The sequence below is a fragment of the Falco rusticolus genome, chromosome 9, assembly GCF_015220075.1.
Source record: "Falco rusticolus isolate bFalRus1 chromosome 9, bFalRus1.pri, whole genome shotgun sequence".
In the NCBI taxonomy this organism is placed as follows: Eukaryota; Metazoa; Chordata; class Aves; order Falconiformes; family Falconidae; genus Falco; species Falco rusticolus.
In genome coordinates this window covers 22745721-22772609 of record NC_051195.1, presented here as the reverse complement: position 1 = coordinate 22772609, position 26889 = coordinate 22745721, and the positions used below count along the sequence as shown (strand labels likewise).

General features: G+C 44.5%; 1 protein-coding gene across 1 annotated transcript in view; it reads left to right on the top strand.

Moving 5' to 3' along the window:
- The first annotated feature begins 19049 nt into the window (after positions 1 to 19049).
- PRKG1 (protein kinase cGMP-dependent 1) overlaps positions 19050 to 26889 on the top strand; it is a 509003-nt gene continuing 501163 nt past the window's right edge. Inside the window, exon 1 of the mRNA XM_037400740.1 lies at positions 19050 to 19423. Coding sequence (XP_037256637.1) covers positions 19158 to 19423 — 266 coding nt within the window. The 5' untranslated portion in view covers positions 19050 to 19157. The remainder of the gene's footprint in view (positions 19424 to 26889) is intronic.

Genomic DNA, 26889 nt, shown 5'->3' with positions numbered 1-26889 from the left:
GCTCCAGGTGTGCAGGCATCTGGGGGCAGGGGCCCTCTGGTTAGTGGCATGCCCACTGCAGGGGGATGGTTGGCTGGAAAGGGAGGAAGAAATGGGCTACTGCTAAAAGGACTTTGAATTTTCCCAAGTGGGCTATAGATTCAGTAGGGCATGTATACGTTACTAAGGAGGGTTATGTATGTGTGTGTGTACTAAAAGCCATGAGTTGCAGATTGTGTTAAACACTGTTAAAACTCATTATAGCTATACAAACCTCATTATGCTCCCTTTCCCGAGAATAAATCTGCATACTGTAATGCTATTGTGGTCTATAATTACGAAAAATTCAATTCAAGTCTTAATGGTTTCAAAAAACAATCCCATGTTTCAGCAGCCTGCAGCATATCTACATAAGATATGTAAGCTACAGAATTGCTTTTAGGCTGCAAAGGAATTTATATTGGAGCAAATAGCCTGTGTATATGTATATTTATATACACACACACACATATATAAAAACCATTTGGTCCCAATTCCAACACTGAGATCAGGTGAAAACTGAACTATTTCTAGAAATTGGCATGAGTCGGGTTTCTGCATCCCCATCCCTTGGGCTGGGAAGTCTTTAACCTCTTTGCATTGCCACTTCTCTCTTGTTGTGGCTGAGACATTTAGAGTTTAATCTTGCCACGGAGAAGTGGCAGTGGTTTGCCACCAGTACGTGCTGTGCCTGGAGGGCATTGGATCCTGCTGCTGGCAAAGAAAACAGAATAAATTATAAAAGTTGTATTTGTCTGTGGCTTCAAGATAAATCTGTGGTCATAAGTATTCCTTTCATTTACAATATTTTGGGTACGACCTGTGTTTGTGTAAGGCTAATGTTTGGATATTGATCAAATATTAACACTATGCTGGTCCATAAATGTTCTCCTATTCCTCTGCTTGCAAGCCCCAGTGTGTGAGCCTGCTGTGATTACGACTTCCACAGACTCTGAGGTTTTTAGCAAGTGCTACTGATGGGGATCACAAGGGGAAAAGTATAAATAGTAGTTTTGTAATTCCATCCTTGTTCCCTTGTGTAATGTCAGCCTGAATAATCGTAACGTAGAAGCTGAATCCTGTGCGGGAGTGAGGTAACTGTGTACCACCAAGCACATGAAACATGCTCATTCCTAATTTGTCTGCTCAATAGTGGTTTCTAAAATCCATGACAAAAAGTAATTGCAAGAAAGTGATTTAAAACAGAAGCTGGTGGCAATGCTGGTTATGAAAATGTTTTTTGCCTCCATGTTATGAGAAGTGCGTTTTAACCCCGTACCTGCTGGCATGTCTTTCCCTTTGGTAAATCATTCTTCAGACACTGTCATTAGACCCAAATGCTTGGGAAGTTAATGGAAAGTTACGTTCAGCTATTCTTGTTATACTGGAAATTTCCCAACCTGCTTCCTGATCCTTCCCCCCTCCCCTTTCTGTTCATGCAGTTTCTTGATACCAATAGTATGACCTCTACTCGGTCTTGGAAAAAGATAGGTTTGTCATGGGCCTAATACCATATACTTTATAAGTAAGTGATAAAAAGCAATGATTTTTTTTTTAAATAAAGCAAAGCCTTCCTCCGTAAGTAGGAGGATATGAAGGCAAACCTTGAAGTCATAGGTTTCAAAGTTTATACAATGTAGGTTAAAAAATTAAATTCCTTTCTGCAAAATGTAAGTTGTTAGTTGTCCATAAAAAAATAAAGAAGGTGGCTAGCTCATCATTTTCAGTGGTCATGGCTCTCCCAAAAGCAATATTTATTTGAAAAGAGAACTTCCGAATATATGCTTCACAGGCAAAAGAGAAGAGCTGGGACAATGAAAGTGAAGGTCTGGGCAAATATTTCCACATCATAGGAGCATAAATAGAGTTAAAACCTGGTTTATACTTTTTGGTTATTTCCCCCCTGTTCTTCCCGCAGTAAGGTGACATTAAATTATTTGATGTGGAAATGGCTTTCTCTAAGCTTCGACTTCCCAATCAGCTTTTGTTTCACCTTTAGGTACATTATATAGTAATAGGATGTTCTAATAGTAATGGTTTATGTTAAACATAAGTGAAAAGTAATAATTGGATTTACTGTATATATCACTGACAGTAAGTCCTCTAATGCTGTCAGGACTTGATAAAATAATATACTTAAAACTCTCTCCCATCTGAAACCAAAGCTCACAGAACAAATAATTAAACTCAAAGGCCAGATGCTGTTATTTTGCAGCAACTTTTTGTGGCTTATGTGTGTGCAGGAGAAAAGTCCTTTTTTTGTTTGGTTTTTTTTTGGTTTGTTTTGGGACAAATAAGAAATGAGATGGAAAAGTCAGGATTTGCACAGTTACTTGTCTATTTGTTTTGGAAGAACACCCTGCACAAGGTTGCATGAACTCCATGTGCCGCAGCCTACTGGGTACCTACAGCCTATAACCTATTTTTAATCCGGAAGAGGTTTTTTTGCAACTGTGGAGAGATCCTGAAGCATGGGTGGAGATAAAGCTGTTCAACAGCACGTGGACCTCGGTGCTCAGGCTCTAATACAGGTGCAACTTCAGGATCCTGGTATTCTTTGAACAGGAGTGCTGTGTTTCTTGGGGTGGATGCTTGGTACACATTACCTATAAGACTGCTCAAGTAACTCTTTAACCAGATTGTGGGTGGAAATGTAAAACGTGTGCGGTGATGCTCTGTTCAACAGTAAAATTTTTTAACCTGAAACTATCAACAGTAACTGATGCATAGTCATACACGTGAGTATTAGCTTGAAGTTTAGGAATACCCATTTGTAAGAGAGATTTTGGAGAAGAAACTTTATTCTATGAAACAAAAGAAAAATATAAAGTGCTGGGAGAATAAGAATTTTTCTTTCTAGAAAAAGAGGAGGGGTAGTCCAAGACTTCAAATCCCCCAAATACATAGGGAGTAGCAAAATGTCCTATACCTGGTTGATGATGATGATGGGGAAAATAAGTCTTTTGTTGTCTTATCTCAACCTCTTTACTGTAGATTACCCTATTTCTCCTGCATAGATGATTAAGTGCTGGGATGGATTGCTGAAAACAGTTGTGGAGTCTCAGTCACTGCCATGTCCCTTGGACACCTACTGACATCAGACAGGGTAGACCAGGGATAAATCGTTCCCACTTTCCACTGAGGCAGTGAGTGTGGCTGTGGGGATCAGCCTTGAGACCCTGCAAGAAAGAGGGTACCTGGACCACCTCTGTCAAGGTCTGAGCTCTACTGAGGCTCTTCATGAATAGACAGAGTGAAATCTAGGCCTTTCACAAGGTTGGGAAGGCCTGGAGACCACTTCTGGACCTACACTTTGATTTCCAACAGAGTTACCAAAAAGCTAGTTAATCTAAACAGACCTAGACTAGCCCATAAATTGTTCGACCCTTTCTGGGTCAGCAGTCAGAAATATTCACTCTAACACTGAATAATTTCCAGTACAATTCTGCTTCAAAGCAGTTGCCAAACAGGGTCTTGAGCACTCGTGCTACAGCCCCTTGCTGCAATAAGCAGAATAACTTTACATTTAAAGTATGGTTGGGGCTAACTCCACTGATTTCATCCCAAAGTGTACTAGGATTTGCTGCTGCTCTGGGTGACTCAAGCAGGTATTTATAAGGTGTTAGCGTGGAGTTAAGGCAGCCAGCAGCATGCTAGCCACTCGTCTGCTTTACTCATCATCAAAAGAATTCAGCTCGCTTCCACTTGCAAAATCTTGCCCTTGAGGACAGAGCTGGGTGGAAAACTGCTTTCTGGTTCAGCCAGCAAAAAAAAAATGTGTGCTTTTGGTCAACTGGAATAATTGTATGTGGGGGTTTTGTTGGTAGTTGTTTTATTTTTTTCTTTCCACCTCCGCTTGTGGAATGAAGAAACCTGAAATTCCTTCTGAGTTGACTCAACTGTTGGGACTGTTTCAAGATAAAACATTGAATTTTTAAAAATATATTTTTGAAAAAAGGTTGATCAATTTTAGTCAATACTAGATGATTATATTTTTCTCTTTTTCCCTTTTTCCCCCTTCTTGCCAAGAAGGTCTTCATGGCATGTTGTGGTGAACTAATTTAATTTTTTTTGATGGAATGTTTCTGTATGTCAAGCAGGAAACCTTACTAAGGTTTTTTTGAAGGGGGGGGGAAACCTGATTTCTAACAAATTAATACTATCTTTAAAGATTTCACCGCTCAGTAAGTGTACCACCACACATCCGGGAAGAACCACAAACTGACTTGTGGATCTTGAAGGAGACCATGAACTCTCAGCTGAAAGTGGCCATGAAGTCAGAGTGCAGGTGCTGTGGTTTCATTTTTGTCAAGTTCTTGGAATCAAATGAGTTTGGTTTTGTTGGTTCTCTGTCTTTTCTTGTTAGCATCACTCACCTCTCGCAGGTGAGAAATGACACAAGTCACTGTAACAGGGTAAACATCTTCTGCTGTGCTCCTTGTGATGGACAGGTGGCCTGACCCGAATGTATGCTCTGTGAATAAATTCACCGGCATTTTCCTATGGATTAACCTCTTAGCAGTATGAATTAGCTTGTCTAGGTGTTACCACCAGCAGTAACAGGCAGGGGTGGGCAGCACACTTTCTATCCAGGAGAGAACTGAAGACTCTCTGTTGTTTACCATTAACTTTTCTACAGGCCATCATGCACTGACCTTGTAACTACCCCACTATTACTGAAACCTTCTAGAAAAAGAAGCTGGCAGAAAAATCCTACTAGAATATTAAAAATCAATGCTATTAGAAAACTACATTTAACACAGTTGCGAGAACAAGTTTCAATATTTTTATTCATCTAGTAGTTGTAAAGTCATGGGGAAGGATAAGATCTTCCTTTTTTCATAGCATACATGATAACTTTTGAAGACTTTCCCAGTGTAAATGGAAGTATAGTGTGTACATTTATTGTAACCTTAGATCAATGTAATGTGTCAAAAATGTCAATGTTTTAATTTTTTTTAGAAGTACCAATCTTGTAAGAATTTAGTGGAGTCCTTGGGATGTGGCTCCTTGCAAGTCCTCAAACTGCCAGTTATCTGGGGTGCAGCACTGCCTCACATTAGACCACTATTTTTTCCACTAGTGTTTTTTTTCCTCTGGGCATTTTGGGCTTTGCAGACCTAGCTCCCCTTGCAAAGGGAAGGTATTTCCCTTGGGGTTTGGCTCTCCACTTCTCTTGCTGAACAAACCCTTTTTTTATTACTTCTTCTGGAATCAACAAGTAATTATATTCCAGAAATAGCTCAGATTTGTTAAAATATGTAAGCAGGCTCATTCAGTTTATATCAGATAAAACTTTTATGCTGTTGAATATGAAGTGTATATATAAGACAGAGCACAGAAAATAAATGTGTTTATCTTGAAATTGCAGAATGTTCCCTGGGTTTCTAAAAGTGGTCTTGTAGGAATGTCCTAAATAATAAACCAGAAAAAACATTCAAGGCATTAAGTAACTCTACCTGTTATTTACCAGTATTGAAACTGCTTCAGTTCTCAGTCTTGACTGAATAGTTGGGCCACGCTCCATTTACCAAAGGTTGGCTCCTCTCAGGTCTTACGGAGATGCAACCAGACTTTCATCCAGGGGAAGAAAGTCATTGCATTGATTATGGAAATAGGAAATGCACACAGCAAAGCATCGCTGGTTACCAGTGGGCTATGCTAGGTAAGGCTACTGCTCACTCTTCTGAAATGATCCACTTACAGCTGCCTATACACTCACCAGACTTCAGCTGCCTGTTTTCCAGTTAGCCTTAGATGGAGTTATTCTCTGGAAGGATTTGATTTGAGAGGGGCTGGAAAAAAGCTGGAGAGAAGCAATCTTGTCCGCCATGCTTATCACACTTCGATCCAGGAACTGTGCAGCATCTCTTGGCTTTGAAACAAGCTGGACATGGCTCACTCTTTAAAGCTTAAGGCTGCACCACCAAATCTCCCAGGATGCTGTGATCTGACTGACTTCTTAATGTCTGATGTATTCAGCAATTTGTGTACCTCACTCTCTTGTCCCCTAGGCACCTCTCAAGTTTTTATAAGTTTTGCTGGGTCAGAGATATAAGACATGCTCAGTGTCCTACTGTTGGATGAGGATGAACAAGCTGGTTTTAAGATGCTGCTGTAGATAGTGGAAGAATATGAACCTGTCTGGAAAGAGTGAAGCTTTGTGATGTTTCTCATTTGCAGAGAAACCAAGAAGGCAGGAAAGCTCCTGGGAAAGACACAAAGGCTTTGAGTTTGTTTCTTTTTTTTTTTTAAGACGGTTTGGTGGTGTCTTCTGATTAAGTACTCCAAACCAAAGCTGAGAATGCTGAAATATGGAAGAAGCTGTAAAAATTTGCCAAATTGAAGGACTAGGTGGGGATATTTGAATATTTCAGCCTGCCTTCTGCACAGAAAATTGCAATTCCCTTCTCAGAGTGAATCTGGGAGAAACAGGCCCCTAGTAACTTGCAAGGGCAGAACAAAAGCAAAACCTACAAGGGTCTGGCTGCAAGGCACAGAGGTGTGTTTGCAGGAGGCAGAACCAGTGGTGCATCGAGCAGGAGCAAGCTGAGATAGAAGCAATGTCTGACTTTAGGTGGAGTTGCCACATCTGCAAGGATCTAAAGCCAGAGTGCACATGCAGGACAGTGTATCTCCGTAAAGAAACCAGGACTATATACTGTGCATATAGTAGAATAATTAGTAGCCTGCCACGGAGAGGATACATAGCAATAGTTGATCCTCTTGAGACTTGCTCTAGGGCAGCATCCTGGCAGGACACACCTGCACAGTGAATAGGACCTTCATGACTTGGACATAGGGTGCTGATGGTCACGTTCTTCTCAAATCCGAAGTTACAGTAATGGGTTTAGAGTAGGAGTGCATGAGTTGAATGCATTATATGCATCGCATAGTGCAAGTCAGCTGTGATACAAAATCCTGCAAAGATCATGTTTTTTCAGAGATACAGCAAAGAGCATGTTGGACACTACATCTCATTAAAATGTGAGTGCAGAGGTGCTGGTAAGACTGATTGCATTAACTGTTTGGCACTATGCAAATGCACTTTGATTTTTCACTAAAACTAGGGCATCTTAGATGGAAGATTTTCAGCTGCATGTCAATTACTTCTGAAAAGCATGAGGCTGTACTAGACGTCTAAAATGCAGCACTTCAGGTGATTCAGATCTGGAAATTCTTCTGCAGAAAGATATTATACGCATCAATACAAAAATCCTGACTAAGCTGAGGACCTCTCAGACTTTAATGCAGGTACCATTTAGAGTAGCAGACCCCTTCCTTGTGTGACCACAGTGTAAGTAGAATTAATGTAGTGGAGATCTTGTATGTGGGCGACAAGTCCCTTCTGCCAAACACGGCTAGTGGGAAAGCGAATTTCATAGTGTAGATGCAGAATATAGCACAGCACATGCATCATCAAGTATGGGTTCACTCAGTATTGTTTCCATGCTTCAACTGATATAAGATAGAACCTGTTATGATGTAAGGAAAAAAAATATGCTTTAAGTGGCAAGAGTTACAATAGGAAAAATGTCTGCCAGAGACCTGCAGTTGGTTTGAAGTCTGCTTTGTGGATCTCGGAAATCATTTCTAATGTGTTCTGACTTCAGTGGAGAGGGGGATGAAGAGGATTTATACACAGCCTTGAGCAGTCATTGAAGGCTGGCTGTAAAACGCCTTCCCAGGTGAGTTGTCACAAGCTTTTCTGGTGAGTGCAGGGCTGGTTTCAGCTGGGTGCACCAAGCTTTGGTACCAGCAAGAGTCTGTTTTGCTTGTGGGACTGAGACTTGAAAGAAGGGAAGATAAGATTTCTAAAATACAGCTGGTTCCATCACCTTGGTATTTTTTTCTTAATTTATGCATAAACACAACTTTATCTGGCTGGTAAACAGTGACTCTGAATAGCAATTCTCCCCTGTCCTTTTACTTTGAAAAATGGACAGCATTGTCTCTTTACCTGATGAATAAGGTGGTTCATGGGAGCAAAGCGTGCTTATCTAGCTGTTTTCAGGCTCTAATATGGGAAGCAGGTGATGCATAAAATGCTCAAATGAAGAACAAATTGACCAGAGGAAAAATATTAATTTATACTTTAAAAAAGGCATCTGGTTTTGTTGGTTTTGCTCACTGCACTGAGCTGGTCTGTACTACAGATGCTCCCTTGGTATTAGATATCATTTGCTGAACTTGTGTTTTCATCTTTAACAGAAAGTATGAAAAAGGTCATAAATATAACTTTGGACTTCAGGTTAAAAAAAAAACAAAAGAAGCAAACAAACAATAAGCCACCACCCCACCCCACCCTGAAAAGCACCAGACAGCATCCCTTCTAAAGACAGTTTGTGATGATATACTCTCACCATATGCAAGATGTTTTAGTAGCATCAGTAACTCTTCTCATTTTTCACTGCAAAAATTTGCTAGATTTAAAAAAATAAAAAAATATCAGTTCCCAACTGTAGTGTATCTCTGATCCATTTGTACCTCATGGATGAACCTTCATTAACTTGTTTGACCTGCTCTACCTGAAATACATAAGATTTAGCTGTTAAAGTCAGCATTGACTGGACTTCTAGGTTGTACACTTCATAGTGCCTTTGCAAGTTTGTGGGGGTTTAAATTATTTCCCCCCCCCCCCCCAAGACAGTAGGAACATTTGTGGGAGGTGGTGCATGGTGTTATTTATTAGTAGAAAAAATATTTAATCATAAAAAAGCCTGTTTCTAAGGAAGATTTGGTGAAAACTTGTGCTGGGAGAGTTTGCAGGCAGGTAAGGATCTTTCTTCTTTGAATGTTTTCTCTGGTCAGTAGCTTCCAAAAGCAAAGGGCATAGAAGCTGGATGTACAGTTGCTTGGGACTTTAAAACGACATTGTATTTAGAAAGCACAGAGTCCTTAAGGGAAACAAGGTAAAGATTGCTGCAAAGCACGGCAAAACTGAAGTGGGAAGGAACATTGATATTCAGTATATTAATTTCTTACAGTCAGAGATTGACGTTAACAGCTCTGCTGGGAAATTACATGATGATTGTTAATATGCTGTGGAAATCCAAATAAAGACTAGGAAGCGACAGGATGTTCTCTGAGAATGCAAGCCTTGCTGAAAGAAAATAAAATAAACAGTTAATCTCAGACCCCTAAATATTGATATAAAGATGTAAAAGTTAAAATGCTTCACAAAACAGCATGTGATGGGGATGTCACAGGGTGCTAGCCAGTCTCAACGTCAAATGTTCTCAGTGTGTCTGTAAAGTAGTTGAAACTCACATGGTGTCCTAGAAAAGCAAGTTGCAAGCCAAGTAATAAAATAATAACAACAATAATAAATAATGGAGTTAATGACTGCACTGTCCAGGAGCTGGGCTATAGTAGTGAAGTGAGGGCTGCTTCTGCAGTCTAAAAATAGGATGATGGATGAAGAGTCCCCTGGAAGAACATCCCTGGGATAGGTCCCAAGCAGTGGGGGATCCCCATCCTTGGGGACTGCCCTGATGCACCCAGACACTGCCCTGAGCAACCTGCTGTAGCTGTGGCAGTGGCCCTGCTGGGAGCAGGGTCAGGCTGGAAACCCCCACCCCAGCGCCTCCAGCTGGAGTTGGTGGGATTGCTTGGTGATGTGGGTGATGCCAAGCCAGAGCGGCTGCACATGTTGCCACTTCATGAAAGCAACTCTTGATGTTTCTTCAAGTCAGAATAGCACAACATAAGTAATTTGTGGGAAAATAAACACGGACTTCAAGGCTATGTTTGGAGGTCATTGCTTCCCCTACAGTCATCACTTGACATTTATATACAGATCCCACAGACCCATTTTTGGCACAGGATCAGCTCACATTTGGTGTTATTGCTACTGAATGCTCCCTTTATAGCAAAACAGGCAATGGTCATTTTCCAGCTGCTTTGTCACCTTCCTAATTTTAAAAAGCCATTTCTGACACCTCAAGTGAGTTTCTTCTTGCTGTTTACATTTGAGTAGTCATCTCTAGTGCTATGTTCAAAGACAAGAGATTAGCAGACCTCAGGAAGGAAAAGATGGATTATACCACAAAGCAGACATCCACAAATACCCCCAGCCATAGCACAGCCTGTTTTCAGAGCTGATCAAATATAAACCTGGAGGGTGCTCAGGAAGAGCAGCCCCTTGCTGTCAGGCCTGGTGTCATCTTCCCAAGATAACTGTCAGTTGTCAAGCTAAGCACACTGGTTTTATTTTGGCACTTGAACGTGATTCTAAGGAGCAGAAAGCTTTTTAGATTTGTCATGGATGAGATGCTGAGCATTTTACAGAAATGTCTTTTGTCTCCAAATAGACCGTCTGTGGCTGAATGTATTTGTGGCTGGCCATGTGGCTGTCAGCAGCTGTGTTGTGCTGCTGGACGTTGCCCTCTGACACTGATGTTATTAGGCATGATACAGCATGCGGAGCAGAAGGGATGAAGGTGCTTTGTTCCATGACTGCTGATGGTCTGCAGCATATTGGGACATGTTAAACCTGGGCTTAGTGCTTTGGAAAATGAAGCTGTTGATGTGAGGGCTATGAAGCACCTTGCCAACCCTCAGGAATAACAGGTGACTTGGGAGCAGAGCTCTGCTCTATGTCCTGTGGGCTCGAGTTGGGAAACCTCTTCTGTGCTTCTTGCATTGCAGCCCGCGGCATGACCACCTCATGCTAAAAGGCACTGAAAATATTTAGTTAATTCATTGAGCTGCTTCTCTTGCTGTTTATCAAATGTAGGCAACATTAGCAGTATCAGCACTGCCATTAGGTAGTGACAAATTTGGCCATGTGAGGAGACATTCTTGCATCCTCTTCCAGATCTCCAATCACTTTCCCCACTTCAGGGTAGTTGTTCTTAGGTCCTGATCTGATTTCTCCCAGTCCAATGTGGCAATAAATATGATAATTTTTTCTCCCCACAAAAAAGCAATGAGCTGTATCCATTCTTGAGACGGAGGTGTCCTGACTTGCCAGGACACAACCATGTGCAACCTGCTGTAGCTGCAACATTGACCCTCCTGGGAGTGGGGTTGGGCAGGGGCCAGCAACCTTGGTGCCTCCAGCCCAAGTCTGCTGTGGTTGTGAGACTGAGCGCCTGTACCAATTTCCTTGAAAAGACCCTAAAACTTTCAGGGGAGTCCATGTCTCTTGGGTGACATATTAGTGGAAACAACAAAATGTTCTAGAAACGATAGGTAGACCCTCAGGCAATCTTTGGTCATCTGCATGGTGGCAAACAAAGAAGCCTCTGACTGCTGTAATTTATGACCTGTTTTCTTGACCTCATAGATTTTGCTTTTAAGAGTCCCAAGCACATTGAACTGGAATATATTTCTAGCCTGTATCAACAGTACTTCAGAAAGGGCACAAAATAAAAATTAGTGAATCTTTCCATGGCAATGGTTGGGCAGTGAAGGGATCTTACCTGAAAGCACATACAAGTATTTTGCTTATCTTGGGAGCAAACAAAAAAGGAGCAACAAAAGGAGATGGAAAGATTTAAGATCTGGAACTGTATTTTTGTTCTGCAAAAGCATGGCACATGGCTTAGCGTGCTCGTCTGGGAACCACCTGGTTGGTTCAGGAGAAATGAAGGACGTAGTCATTGTTCAACATGGTAACATGTTGCAGGAAGTCAGAAGACTTGGGTCATCTGTGTCGTTTCCCATCAGAAGCCTTGGAACAGCCATTTTATCAATGTTCTTATTAATCAGTAAGAACTTAACTCTTCCTATTGTGTGTCTTTTCCTCAGTGTCTCAGAAGAAAGAGGCATTGGGATTTAGTATTTGGGATTAAATATTTTCCACGTGTCAGAACCCCATTTCACAGCAATAATGCCATTTGCAGGCTGTGTTGCTCATGCTGGGAAAATGTAATTACCAATTATGGCAGCTCATTTTTTGAGAGGATTACAGGGTTTTTTTTCCTTGTGGACAGAGAAGCAAGTGATTGTGAATGCCCTTTCATTCCTGTGGTTTTGAAAGAACGAGAAAGTGCTGTGATGTGTCTCATAGCAGAAAAATGTATATTCTTATGCTTGAAATCCTACAACTCCTGAAGCTGTTCTTCAGTCCCTACGTGGTAACCCCCCTTGTGTGTGCTGGCTCTGGATTTGGCAAGATTTGAGTTATAAATGTGCTGTTTTGCATGTGTCTTGGACAACATTCCTCAACAAGCTTTGTTCTTCCTCCTATGCATGGCCTCTTAGTGTTTTTCTGAGACGTACTGGTCCAATTCCTTCCTCCTGCCTTTGAAGGAATTGGGAGATGTTTCAGATATATCTACTGCCGTTCCAGGAGAGGGCTGCAGAAGAGCTGAAATGCTCTGGAGGATGAATTTACTTGAAAGGTGACAGGATTTTTATTATCAACTGACAACTCTTTTTTAACTTTTGAATTATATCTTTTTAAAAATCTTTACAGAAAAGACAGTTCAGAAAAGCCTGTGCCTAAATTTGTAATACGATCAAGCTATGAAAGATGATAATAAAGGAAGTTATTACATGGCAGTCTTCTATTTAAAATGCAGGGGAAGAACACCAGTCTGGCAGAAAGTGATTTTTTTTTTTATTGAGTTATGACAAAGCTCTCAATTTTTCTGCGTGTTCAACATTTTACAAAAATCACCACATGCAAAATGAGAGTGGGGATACAGCCTTGAGAACCACATATTCAGAGAGGGAAACTCTCCTGGGATAATATAGAGGGAGAAAAACCCACAAAAAACCAGCAGGAATTCAGGCATAGATATTCAGGGCATCTAAATTTGGATGCCAGATTTTTGTAGCTCCAACAGGTCTCGCTTGTGCAGTTTAATTTTTTTTCCCTCTCAATATTAAGGAGAAAAGTGCTCCTTGCATCTATATGCTTGCAAAAATGTACTGGGTTGCAGTGGGATGGTGAAGGAGGGGGAAATGAGACAGCCGTAGGTCACGGCTGCCTGCAGAATGAAAAGGAGTGTGTCTGAGAGCATGTGCAGTTGTGCAAATGCCTACAGAGGGGAGAGTTAATATTATTTACATAATAACATGCCAAAACCCGCACAGGGCCTGGGGGATCGGACTGGATAAAACTAGAATGAAATCCCCGCTATCCTTGGAGTTGCTGGAGATATTTTTTCCCACTAGCCTCTAATGCTGTTCGGCAGTTGTGGTGAGAGCTCAGCAGTAAAAGCACATATGTTATGATACTGATGTATCCAAAGTTAAGGAAAATGACATCCTGCTTGTGACATACTGATGATGATTTTGATTTATATTTACACGAGAAGAAATTAAACTTTTGGGACTGTATAGAAAGCAATAACTCACAAGCAACAGTGAGAAAATGTCCCAAAAAGCAAGAGGAAAAGAATACAAGGCAATATTGCCAGCTTATAACTGCAAGAAAAATATTTAATGTGGGACATCACTATATTTCTGTGAGCTAATGAAATTTTGTAAGCCAAAAAAATCCTAGATATCAATGATCAGAATAGTTTTCCCCAGCTCATGGTGCGTGTAACGTCATTTTGCTGGAAGTTTTGATGGGTTATAATTAACAGCAGGGGGGTAAATTTAATCCAGTTCTGTGGAAATGCTTGAGCAGTATTGCTGGATGCTTTCTGTGATCCAAAAGAGCCATGTATTTCTTGCATGCTTTCATAGCTGCAGGGCTTATCGCTGTGAGACATGCAGCAAATGCATCCTTACACACTGCTCTCTGCCCAAAGCCAACTCAAAGGTGCTTTCTGAAGGTGTCAGGCAGCAAGAAAGACTGTAAGGAGCTCAGCACACAGGCTGCTCTATAGCCTTAGCTGCTAGGGGATTGGGAAGGATGATTTTTTTAATATAAACCTCTTTGGCATTTCCCCATGCAAAGAAAACTATGCTTGGATGCTTTCTACTTCCCATTTGGGGAGTTAGGAGTTATTGTGTGGTGAAAAAGGCCTCATATCTGTTAGTAAATTAGACGCTGAGGAGGTGACACAGTTTATTAAATTACCTGGTGAAATAGGGACCAAAATCATGTTCACTGAAGATGGAACCAGCACAAAATTAATCCTTCCTCTTTGTAATCTTAAAGTGCCCTCCCATAACATATTATCTTGCATATAATAAGAAAAATGATTAAAAAGAAACACCTGGAAGAAGAAAAAGAGTGCCTGGGCTCCATCCAAATTTAATTAGCAGTTGATCTGGTACCACCCTGCTTTTGGCATCCCACCTGTTCCCAAGGAGTGATTTACCAAATAAAGCTGAAAGGTGAAGGGGGGAGAATAGGGCTGCATGAACAAGCTGGAGCTGGGAGATGCTGTGATAATGTGACCAGTGGCTAGTGAGGGCCCACCAGCACCACACCTGGGACTTGGGACACTGTGACCCCTAGGACATGTGGCCACATCTTCTCTTGCATACACCCATGTGTTTGAAGAGAGACGCACTTGACAGACGTACGTGAAATAGCTGCTGCCTTTAAATAAAAAATACCTTTGATGGATTCTTTAACTGCAACCTTTATTAATACTCTCTGCGAGTGTAAAGCTCTCTTGATGTCGTAAAGTCCTACCTAGTGCTCCACCTGTGTCATCCAGCCAGAAGACAGCTGCATCCCTTAGGAAGCTGACACAAAACTTTAGCTGATGCTGGGGAGTGGGGGATATGATTAGATTCTTTTCTCTATTGAAATAGATCATAAATACTGATTTTTAATTTTTAATTTTTTTTAGATGGGGTTGATACTGACTTTATATAGCTCCTCCAAAACACACAGTGCTGTGACCTCAAGTCCACTCTGTTGCTGCAGAGACTCTTTGCTTGCAAAAGTGAGTTTAAAAGAAAAATGGTGGGGGCTGTACAGGCAGAATAAAAGCAAGGGTATTGATTTTATAAAAATCCAGCATCACCTTTGATACTCTGTTAAAGTTACACTAAGGGATAGCTGGCATGGCTTCCAGCGGGATAATTACAGCCCCGGTCTGAGTAATGTCTGCATGCTTCAGGCTTGCAAAGTGATCTGCCTTTATTAGAAGGAGCTTGAATGAGAAATGAAGGCACTGATCCTTCCTGGGTTCGATAGCTGGCATATTTTACATATCTACTTTCTGTAAACTGCCTTCTATAGTGCTTCATAACAGAAAAGCCACTGAGAGACAAGAAAATAAGCTCTGGCAGTGCTGGCCAAAGCCAACAGGGTTACTTTCAGCAGCATATTGCATTTTGCCTCCTTCGTACATGAAAAGTTGTCGCTGTGGGTGGGAGTTAGTCTTGGGAATGAAAGGACTCACTCCTTTTGGAATGCTCTGGGACTGGCATATCTGGCAAAACATTGCCCTTTCCTATAGATGGTATCATGCTCTTTCCTTGGAAAAACTATAATCCCTCAGGCTATCACTGTGCAGACTTAAAAGCTGCATTTTAAGAAAGTGCTAATAAAAGGCACCAATAATTAGGCCACTGAAAAACTCTTTGCCAGCTCTTGTAGGAGTTACCTGGGTTACAACCAGTTTCCCCCCCGTCCTTACCACTAGCAATAGCTGCAACTGTCACTATCTTAAAAGCAAAATATTAATATCGGGGGCTATCCAGGATAAATGGGATTGGCTGTGTTATTTTCTGCAGCTGCCTGGTGAATTTGCAGGAAATGTGGGGCAGGTACGTAATCTTTTTCCCCCAGGAAGAAGATGGGATAATGCTGAATCCTCTTGCTGCTGCAAGGTCACTGGCTGTGTTGCTTCAAAGCCCCTTGCCCTGAAGGGTTTCCAGTTAGGAGCTGCCTTGCTCCCTGCCTGGTTTTTCATATATATCGGATGTCTGGAGGACTTAAAAGGGTTGAAGCCAATTAAGATGTCTGGCCCTACTCAGCGCCTTAATTCTTCTTGCTGTTGCTTCATTGTAGGCTGTGTTTTATCTCTGCACTTTTTGAAAGATGCTCATCTTTAGATAAAGCCACAATTGCTTTAGGCTAAATCCAGACGTGGCACCAGGTGTGTTCTTGGAAGGGCTGATGGATGCTGGGGATGACTTTGGCTTGATGTAGAAACCAAGGGGAGACTGCAATTTTACAGGCTTCGTGTACCACTTGCTCTGCACGTAACTCTTCTTTGGGCTTCCCCAGGACTTGACCTTGAAGCTGCAGCAGTTGCTGGTTGTAAAATTGGTAACACTCCTTAGTGACTTGCTGTGGCTGCCACTAAGCTCACAGGTTCAATTCAATGTCTGTTCTTAGTGGCATGTACATATTATATATATATAAATTTATATATATATCCCTTAATCTAGATCCAAAGTAGTTGACTGTGTTTTCCCACCTGTGACTCCCAAGCAACCAAAGCCAGATTGGGATATTAATAATGATGACATGCTGGACTGCCCATATACTTAAAACTGAGTTTGTATGGGTGAGAAGGCAGGTAAGGACCTGCTTCTGCTGTCCGACTGTCCTCTGCTCCAGAGATTTTATCCCTTTTAAGTAAAAAGTCTCTCAAAAGAGAAAGAGAGTCATAGGCAGTGTTTGTTCTTGGGGTCCAGTAACGTAGTGGTGAAGACTGGAGGGCCTGTCAGTGCATGGTGGCAATGACAAGATCTTAGCTGTTGTTTTAATTCACAGCAAATATATAATTATACTTAATTCATAGTGTGCTTGGAGTTTTTCTCTTTGCACTGCTGGTCCCTAGGACTGTGAAACGACTCAAACTTGAGCCAAGTATACTTGGGGTTTGTTTTTTTTACATGTATTCTGCTGGTTTTCTGGTGGGGCTTCCAGGTTGCTCTTGGCAATTATCGGAGTGAGAAGTTACTTTTGAAATTTGTGGATGCTGAAATTCTCCAGGACTCGTGTACCTTGGGGAATGGGGCTTTCAGCAACACTGGGGAGCCCCAGGGCCATGGGAGGGACCACCCCCCTCCTCCCACAGGCAGAGGAGCATTCCGCACCCTGTGTCCTGCTGTTGGTGTTCCCAGGGACTGAAGACTACCCCCCACCTCAAACTAAAACAATATCATGACTGTACACTAATCTGGTATGGAGTACTTGTGTGTTCCTTGGTCAGCATCTCTCTTTAAATTGTGTTTATTTCAGTATTTATCCTGTTTTTCGTGTGGAGGCCAAAGCTTATAGGCAGTCCTTGAATATGAATAAGCAGTGAGTTTAAAACATAACCCTGAAAAGCCTGGTTCGATATTGGTGAAATCTGGCTGCTTGATTATGTGTTTTATGAGGAAATTATGTATTTTCTAGTACGTTTCTTTCTCTAGTTCCCTGGAAGCAATTACTTTGACAAAGGCATTGAGGAGTGCAGGGAGGGTGCTCCTGTTTTCCTAAATGAAGCTTTATTTTAAGAAACAAGATTTTAACAGGGAAATATATCGTGAAGATGCTGAGCCATCAGTGTGTGGCCAGACTCTGGGCTGCACCATCCCCAGCGTCGCTTCTTCCCTTCTGGAGCAGGGTGTGGAGGGTTGGTCTGGCTGCGAATCTTTGCCCCGAGCTACACGGTCGTTTCCTACACGAGATGGCGCTCTTTGCCTTTTAATAAAGCAAAATGTAGTTATTAATATTTTTTTAATTATCCCTCCCCAGCTCTTGCTCCCCCCTCAACTCTGCCTGACCCCTTGGCCCTAGAGATGCTTCTGGGCTGAGGATGGGAACCAGAAGCAGCTCTGACCCTGGAGGTTTCCAGCTACACATGAAAGGCTGGAGGAACAGATACAAGTGTGCAAAAACACCCCACCACCTCTAACTCATTAAAAGAGAGGCTGCTAAGTGATTTTTCTACCTTAATTTAAGACTGCATTGAAACTGCCTTGACCTCCAAGCCCAGCTCAGGTGCTTTGCCCTGTCCCTGCCCTGCCGCAGCAGGCTTGTAAGCCCCAGACTCAGACTACAAGAGCTCACGGCTGCCCCAGGTAGGGGTGTTGACCCGGCGAGGGGTGTGGGGTGTTCCTGGGCTCCTTTGGGGTCCAAGGCTTGGCTGTGGGGCTGGCCCAGGCCCCACTTTTTGCCTGCAGTAAGGGGCTGCTGCCCTCCTTCCTGGAAGCAAGGGTGCTTTGGGAGGGAAATGTGATAGGGGAGCCGTCAGTGCCCTTGGCCAGCCGATATTAAAAATTCATGTGCATGATGGGCTTTTCCAAATAAGTCCAGGAAGGGTGAGCTCCTGCCTCCTCAGAGCTGCTGGCAAACGCTCAGGCTGCCTGCCCTCCCCAGCCCCCAGTCAGCATCCCCCCAGGGGACCAGGTGCCACCAGGGCCCCAGTGTCTGTGTGCCTGGTGATGGGCTCTGCTTCCTCATGGCACGGGGTGCAGACTGCCCATGCAGGCTGGAGTCAGGGATACCTGAAGTGTGGGAAGTTGGGTGCCCCACAGGATGATGGGGGTGGCTGGCATGTGGGATGTGGAGCACCTGGGGGAGGGTGGGGAACAGGGAGTCCTGGTTGGGAGGGATGCAGGTGCCCAAGAGGGATGGGAGAATGGGAAGGATGCTGGCTCCCAGCGGGGAGGTTCATGGGGTGTCCTAGCAGGGAAGGATTTAGGGTGGCATGTAGAGTGCCCCGGCAAGGACAGAGGTCTGGTACTCCAGGGATGAAGGATGGGATACTGAGGAGGGCATGATGAGGGGTAAGGCAGCAGCATGGGATGCGGGGTGACCCGAGGGGTGGGATGCTGAGCTCCCGGGAGGGAGGGCAGGGGCGGGGCGGGGGACGGCTCCACGTAGCTCATTAGCAGCAGGCAATTTAATATTTATGAACTGCTCTTGTTTGAATCCCAAGTCTTCGGCTCCAGTTACAAGGAGCTGCGTCACCCTCCGATCACATGGTAATTGTTGCTATTTCCAGGATCCCAGCCTCGCAGAGTGCCACAAAAGCTCTTTCCCTTTTTCTTGTCTTTTTTTTTTTTTTCTTCCCCCTTTTCTTTTCTTTCTCTATTTTGTATTCCCCCCCGCCTTCTCCCAGTTTCCCGGCTGGCCGGCCGCTGGCGGAGCGCAGGGCAGCGTCGGGGATGCCGGGGCCGCTGCCCTGACCCGAGGCGGGCAGGAGCCGCCCCCCCCCCCCTCCCCCCCCCGCCCCTCTCCCGGGGAGCGGATCCGGCCGCCGCTCTCCATGAGAGCTGCCCGCCCCGACCCGGGACCGGCTCGGCGCTAGCGCCGGGGGGGCACCCCCAAAATGACGGAGCTGGAAGGGGACTTCACTAAGCTGCTGCTGCTGAAGGAGGAGCGGATCAAGGAGCTGGAGCGGCGCCTGGGGGAGAAGGACGAGGAGATCCAGGAGCTGCGCCGGCGGCTGCACAAATGCCAGTCGGTGCTGCCGGCCCCCAGCCCGCACATCGGGCCCCGCACCACCCGGGCGCAGGGCATCTCGGCCGAGCCGCAGACCTACCGCTCCTTCCACGACCTCCGCCAGGCTTTCCGCAAGTTCACCAAGGCCGAGAGGTAGGCACGGGCACCCCCCACGCAAAAGCCCTTCCCGAGTGGGGTGGCCGGAAGGGAGGGAGGGAGGGGGGTCAATCGCACGCCCCCCCCAGCATCGGGTCCCCGGAGAAGTGGCATCGATCGCGCCCGGGGGGGCTGGCGGAAGCGCCGGGCGCATTAGGGGCTTTCAGCCGCCGGGAAGGAGCCCTGCGGGGGATCGGATAACCCATTACCGGCGGCCCGGCCCCCTTCCCCGCCGCGGCTCCGCTCCGGCTCCCCGGGGGGATGCTCGGCCGGCGGGGGCTGGGAGGACCCTGCGGGGCGGGCGCTGGCGGTGCTGCTCCGGCGCCGGGAAAAGTTTGCAGCGGGGCCGGGAAGTTGTTCGCCCGCTGCCCGAGAGCCAGCCCGCCCGCCCCATCCCCGGGGCAGGTGCTGCCCACCCTTCCGACCCCCCTTTCCTGACCCTGTCCTCCCAAAATGCAAAGCCCACGCCTCTCCACTCGTGCGCTTTGCACCAGCGCTTTGTCTCCAGTTATCCCCCTGCGCCGGTGCGGGCACCCACGGAGGAGTTATTCGGGGAGGGAGGGGGCGTGGGGTCCGCTTCACTCAGCCTGGGATCTCGGGGGATTTCAGGTGCGTGACTCCCTTGCCTTAATACACCGTGTGAAAACGGGGGAGCGCGGTGCTGCTCCGCTCCCGGGGGGGCTGAGTGTGAGTGACGGGGAACTCGCCGTGCGAGCGCGGAAGTTCTGTGCGACTGCATCGCACGGGACCGGCCGTCACCCTCCCTCCAGCAGGAGCTGGCGCTGGCCAAGTAAGAGACCGTCTCGCTTCTTCTGTGCGTAGCGATTTATTCCAGCGAAATCACTCCTGACAATATTTCTTGCAGCCGAGTGTATTTGGGTGCGGATCCACATTGCTCCGGTCAGTTCAGTCTTCTCGTAACATGTATCTTGCCATCACCTGGACCAAAGCCCTGCCCTTTGTTAACGAGGCCATTACTCATTTAAAGATAAACGAGAAGCACTTGGCTTTAGGCACTTTTTAAAAATTATTCTTTTTCCTGGCTGTATGGGGTGATATAATAAAACAAACCACTGTGCCCAGGTATGTGTGCAACTGCCAGCCGCGCAAGCAGAGGGTGTCAGTTCGTCCCTTGCCGAGTTAGTGCATCACTTCCCAACCCCTGCCTGAAGCAGAGGCCACGTATTATGGCCAGAGAAGAAATCCAGGTCCAACTTTTTCCTATGCTGTTATTTTCTTTTGAAGGCTGGGATTGTCCTGAGCCTTGATTATCACAGGGGGAGGTGACAGCAACCAGGCACCTGTGGTAATGGCAGGGACCCCATGTGTAATAACTCATTTAGAAGTTATTAAACCTGCTCATGGCTCTAGCAAGGTTTAGTCCTCACCTGAGACTTTCCCTGCTGTTCCCAGCTTGGGCTGGCAGGCCAGCACCAGAAAATGCTACGTCCATGTGATGTTGTGAAGGTTGCCCCATCCTGCATCATTCCCATCACCTAGAGATGTTGTTCCAGTGTGCAGGAAAAACTCTCAGTGCGGTCTGTGGGCATTTCCCATCACCCTCTGGGCTGGCACTTCGTCCATACCTCGGCCTCGCTCATGGTAGCCATGACAATGGTAACCAAGCCTGTTTGGGATTGCTTTCAAGTTTTAATTACGGTCCACTTAATTCTTATCCCGTCTTGTTGCTGGAAGAGTGATGGGCAGCTGCACGGTGTACCGAACATCCTGCACCCGCAACCTGCCTTTTTTTTCCCCCCTTTTTTCCCCCAAATTAGTACCCACCGGTGGGTTAAATAAATGTGTATTTTCATGGCGGTGTCTCACGCGTTGATCCGTTCCAGGTTGCTGCTACAGTGTCCTGGGTGCTGGGGTTAAAGGGCTTCGCTGTAGTCAGCCTCTGCCAAGAGGATGACGATGTTTCCCAGTTTTCCATGCCAACCAGAGGCATAAGTGGGTCTGTCTGGTGCCAACTCCCTTTAGTGTCTCTGTTGGTTTCTCTGGCTTTTGCATCTAAAAACTGCTGACAGCATTTTGGCTAATTAATTTATGGGCTTAACTTTATATGTATGACAGTGTCCTGCCTGTGTTTTAGTGACAGCAGCTGATAGCATTGTCTAAACTGTTCATCCTACAAGACTTCAGGTCCCCGAGAGGTTGGAGAGGTACTAACCTCTTTTCTAAAATCCAGAGATAACTTGCATATCATGAAAACCCCTAAATGATGTTTAGATCTGTCTCTTTTGTGCGTTGATTTCAAATTAATGCCGATAGAAACCTTTTTATCCAGGTCTGGGATCAACCTTCAAGTGTTCTCATCTCTGGAGATAAACATATAGCTATTGACAATGTAATTAATTGTATTTAGGGCAAGCTTGTCTGTAATATATACTGACATTTAAAATCCTCAAGAAGTTGAAACTAATAAACAGGATGATAGAAACTCAAAAAGGGGTTAAATCCGTTCTGAAAGCAGAAAATAGTTTGTCTCTGGCAAAGTGTTGTGCCTCTTGTAATCCATCCCTGCAATGTGTAGCAGGGTCAAAGTTGTTAACACTTGCAAAGATCCAAAGGAAGGAGCTGTGAAAACAGAAAGGTATGGAAAGATGTGTTATCTTTTGTCTGGAAGTACATTTTTATGCTGTATTCCTTCTGATAAATTAATTGTATAGATTTTAATGGACGAAAGCATTGCTGTGTAGACACTCAGGTGTATAGAGTTATTCTGATATAAATCAGATTTTTTCTTTCAAAATAGTCAGGATGCTGCCACTTTCTGTCTGTTTTTCAAAATGTAATTCTTGTTTGTTGTTTCCTTGAGCTGTTCTTGCTAGTGGAGATTTGTGCTGAGGAAAGTGACATGCTTCTTGTAAATGATTCCTTAATTTATGTTTGTTCAGTGTTTTTAGTCACTTGTACCTAAACCTGATAAGTGTTTTGGATCATACACAGATTCAGTGCTGTCTGATACAGCATCTGGCAGTTGCTTATTGCAATTTAAAGAAGGAAAAAAAATTGGTTTTTTTCTAGTGCGGTAAGAGCTGTCCGCAGCGTGACTGGATGATACAGCAAGTGAGGCACTTTGCTAATGCCTCGGAAAGCAGTTCCTAGGAAGTGATCCCCAGTTGCTAAGCAAAGGCTCTACCATGGCATGAGCACTGTAAATGATAAATGATGCAAAAAGTAAATGCCGAGGTGTACTCTAAGCACTTGGCTAGGACTAACCGTCAGATAAGGACCAGGGAGATTTTTAAAACTGACCCATTCCTGTGGCAAGGTTCTTTTTGAAAAACTGAGGAGTGCTAATCTGTGGGTTTTCAGCATCCAAAGATGCTTCGTGCCACATGAATGATAGACATGAGCAATAATCTCCATCTTTTAAATCATCCTCTTGGTAAATTCCAGCAACTGTGCTCTTTAATTCAGAGGTGCAATATCTAATTCCAGCTTAATCCTGCTTATTGGGGCGCTGACAAGCTTTATTCAAAACAGGGTGTTGCTAAATTACTTTGAAAGCTGTTAAATGTTTTGAAGTAGCGACTAAGTCCTTGCTGGTATTAATGTGCCAGAGCCGCAACTAGAAGGCAATCACAGCCATACAATCAATTATGCTTTATATGTGTGATTATATCCTCAACTTTGCAAATCTGGTTTGGACCATCCTGTCCTTGTGTTTTTCCACATCAGCTTGTATCTGGCACAGTGCTATAGAGTCAGTATCAGCATCATTTCAGAGAAGTGTTTAAGTTTCCCCACCCGGTTCCCAATAACGTACCCATCCTTCCTCACTGCACCAGCTAACTTTGCCTGCAACTTTTTAATGGGTTTTCCCCAATTCTTACTTTATTTTGGGAAGTGTTTGCCACAAGATGGCAGTGGGGTCTAACATTTAAGATGAGGTATTGGGGTGTATTGTGGTTTCAGCTTCACAGCCATAGTCTAGTCCTCCTGCAGGAGGTTTTGCAATGAAATCCTGATGTGGATCTACCATTTTCCCCCCTTCCACCTTCTCTGAGGTGTTGGGGGATGCTTTGCTGAGATCGTGTGTTCATCCATAGTGTTTAAACTCAGTGTAAAGGGCTTTGGGTGGTCTATGTGGTACTGTGGATGGAGGATTAGAGCAGATACTCTCAACTTTCTATGGGTCCTGGCTCCAATGCTTGCAATAAGCTGGTGTTTGATGATGCCTGTGGCAGAATCAACCTGTCTTGTGACTGCTGAAGTTATGTTTCAGGTACCACTCAGGCCGACACAGACCACACAAGTAGTGAAACCTGGGCAATCTGGGAGGTCTGTAGTCCAAAACTGAAGGCAAGGTCATCTTCAAAGCTAGACTGGGCTGTTTGGGTTGCTCCAGCCTAAAGCAAAGGGATGTCCTTGCACAACTCTGTGTTTCTCCATCACTTCTCCCGCCCCCCCAACACAGTTTTGGCTTACAGCTTGCCCATTGTGGCCATCTCTACCAACCCTGGAGCTAGTCTGTTGATGGCTTCGCCCATCCTCCAGCCACCCTGAGCACGGCAAGAGAGAGTTTCTCCCTCTCTGGGGTGGCTGGGGCTATGTTCTTCCTCCTCCAGCCCTCTTTCTGGGAACTCTGCTCCCAGCCGGGCAGCTGAGTTGTGTTAATTTAGACATGATCTCATCATCTGCCAGCCGCTAAAGCAATATCGATCCTGCATTCAGCCTCCATGTGAAAAACAACCCAACTGCTTCCCCAGTACCTGTAACCACCATCCCTTGAGGCCCTCAGAGGCTGGAAAATGCTCATTTGCCTTACTTTTTGACTACTGGGGAGCAAATGTGTAACCTGCTGCAAATGTGTAACGCTTCAGTTCTGTTAAGGACAGTCTTTAAGCTAAGGATAGGACAGTTTGGGACCACAGCTTATATTTGATATCACTAAGCAGCTATGGCTTAAATAGTTTAAACAGGCAGATTTTGCTGTCTCTTGAGTCTTCCGTGTGTCTGCTATTTCTCTTTAGCAGTATCTTTGTAAGAATTGGCATCACTTTTTCCAAAACTCAGAGGAAGGGTGTGGGGGACAGCAGTAATTTTAATGTTAATTACTAACATAAAAAATGCCTTTCTTCCCTCATTTAGCCATCACCAATCCACTCCCATCTGCTCCCAGCATGCTGTGACAGTGCATTCCTTGGATGCTTCATCCCTGGGTGATTGACACTGAAGATCACAAGGATTTTATTAGATTCAGTTATATCAGCATAGGAAGAATTAATTCTGCTCTCGTTGCTGGTAGTGTCGGTAGTGTGTCACTGGCCCAGAGAGGAAAACATGAAGGAGGGGAGATTGACCGGGTGTTATTTAACTTCGGGGAGAGCTGGAAAATCTTGCAAAGGGAGCAATTGAAATGGGAGCCAGACTTTTTGCTTGGTCAATCTCTTCTCTAATTATTTGGATGGTGCAACTTGTCTGTGGCATGGAGCAGTGAAGGATATTGAGCGAAGTCTGGAGACAAGCAGATTGTTGCACACCGTAGGAAGAGGTATGGCAAAGGTCATCGGGTCCCTCGGGAGTTCTGAGGTCAGTAAAATAAGTGGAAGGATTTTAGAGAGAGAGAGAGAGAAACAAATGTTTATGGTTAATCAATTGAAACCATTTCCCTTCTTTTAATTTTTAATGGGTTGTAGTTACTGCTCCCCCCCTCCCTGGGCATTGCTTGCTTTTCGCTCACGGGAAACTTGAAAAGTGAGATGCAATGCAGGGAAATCACATTCCCAAAGGGCATCAGATGGCACCTCTCTGCTGGGTATGGCTGGGCGTCCGTCTGTCCGTCACCGGCAGCCCTGGTGACTGATACCACCTTTTCTATTATATCCGTTCGGCACTTCCTCATGGGTAGAATGGCACCATCGCTACAGCGGCACATCAAAAGCAGTTAAATTCCACCTCCTGCAAAAAGAATATGAAACATATTTATTTATACATAAATACATGAAATTTTAAAAACTTAGATTATTTGATATGGTCCCTGGCCCTTATGAAAAGGGATGAGCAAGAAGGCAGAACTAAAAATTTTCCAGGTGGTTTTTAATGAAAACTTGAAATATTTGGCTTCACTATTTATTGCTTGGTTTTGCACTGTGGAAAGCCTACACCCCTGTGACACAACATCCCAAACCTGACTGTCACCATCATGGCTGGCAGCTCGTGCATCACCTGCAGGGTCTCAGCACCCTCATATTGACACTGCGCTGTGCTGGGGGTGACTACGTTATCTCCAGGGGCAGGATCAGGCTCAGGATGGGCAGGGGATGAGCTGCTGCTGGCCATCCCTGCCTGACGCAGAGTTGTTCCCAGTGGCGTCATTGCAAATTCTTCCTTCTGCCTATTTTTAAATGCCTCAAGTCATGAGGCTTTTGGTGCCTCCCTTGGGGGACTAAACCACAGGCAGACAGATTTTCAGGCAGCTGCCAGATTACTGTATAACCCACCTTCCGCTTGCCCAGAGCTTGCCTGCTTTGGTTATGAATCCCTGACAGTGTGATTACATATAAGCTTTAAACTTATAGCTGCACTCCCAGGCAACATCATGATAAACTGCTTTTTTCTCTCAGATCTTTTATATGAGTTCATTTTAAAAACGTACAAAAGGGGGACGGGATCTAGCAAACACATTGTGTTATTTTTCTGTGGCAGCTTGTCGACGTCACTTGGTTTGGAAAAGAAGAAGGGTCCTGTGTCTCACTTGCTGTTGCATTTTTAACAGCAGCACATAGATATAGGCATATAAGGTATTATAAGCTGCTTGGCCACAGTTGCTCTTTATTTGGCATTTTTTTAGTCACACAAGTGTCATTTCTGTCAGAACTGTACCAGGGAAAAGGTAATTCTCTAGCAAAAATCCCCCAGATGGTGAAGTGTATCAAAGTAAAATGAGATAGAAAGGACTAAAATAAGACTGCGAGTCCCTCTTTGCAACTTTACTAATGAGAAACTTCAGAGGAAAAAGCCTTCCCAAGATATCCACTTGGTTGCCTGCAGATTTGATGCAGGTCCTGGAAAACATCTAACAGAGCTTGGCAAGGGGCTTGTTAAAGAGCTTTACCCTCTGCCGTGACCTCCTGGCTGGAAAAGATGAGGACTGCTTTTTTTTATAGGGTTTTTCTACATTTTGCCAGGGATGTTCTTTGAGCATATTTGTTCCATTGGTAATAAAACCCTGTAGTCACAAATGAAGCATGTGTGCATGAAGGAGAGGCTAAAAAAGCTGGAGGGAGGGAGGCTGACCTCAGGACTATGAGTGTGGTAGTAGGAACTAGGATGCTCCGGACCGAACCGTGGGGATCTGCAAACACAAATGGTGATGCTTATCTATTCCGATCAAATTTGCATTTCGGGCAAAGCCCAAGCTTTGAGCAAATCGCTACAAGTGAGGGGGAACAACCTCTACAGTAGCGAAATCAAGTATCTTGGCTGTGTCCAGTGGGGTCTTGAGAGGTGGA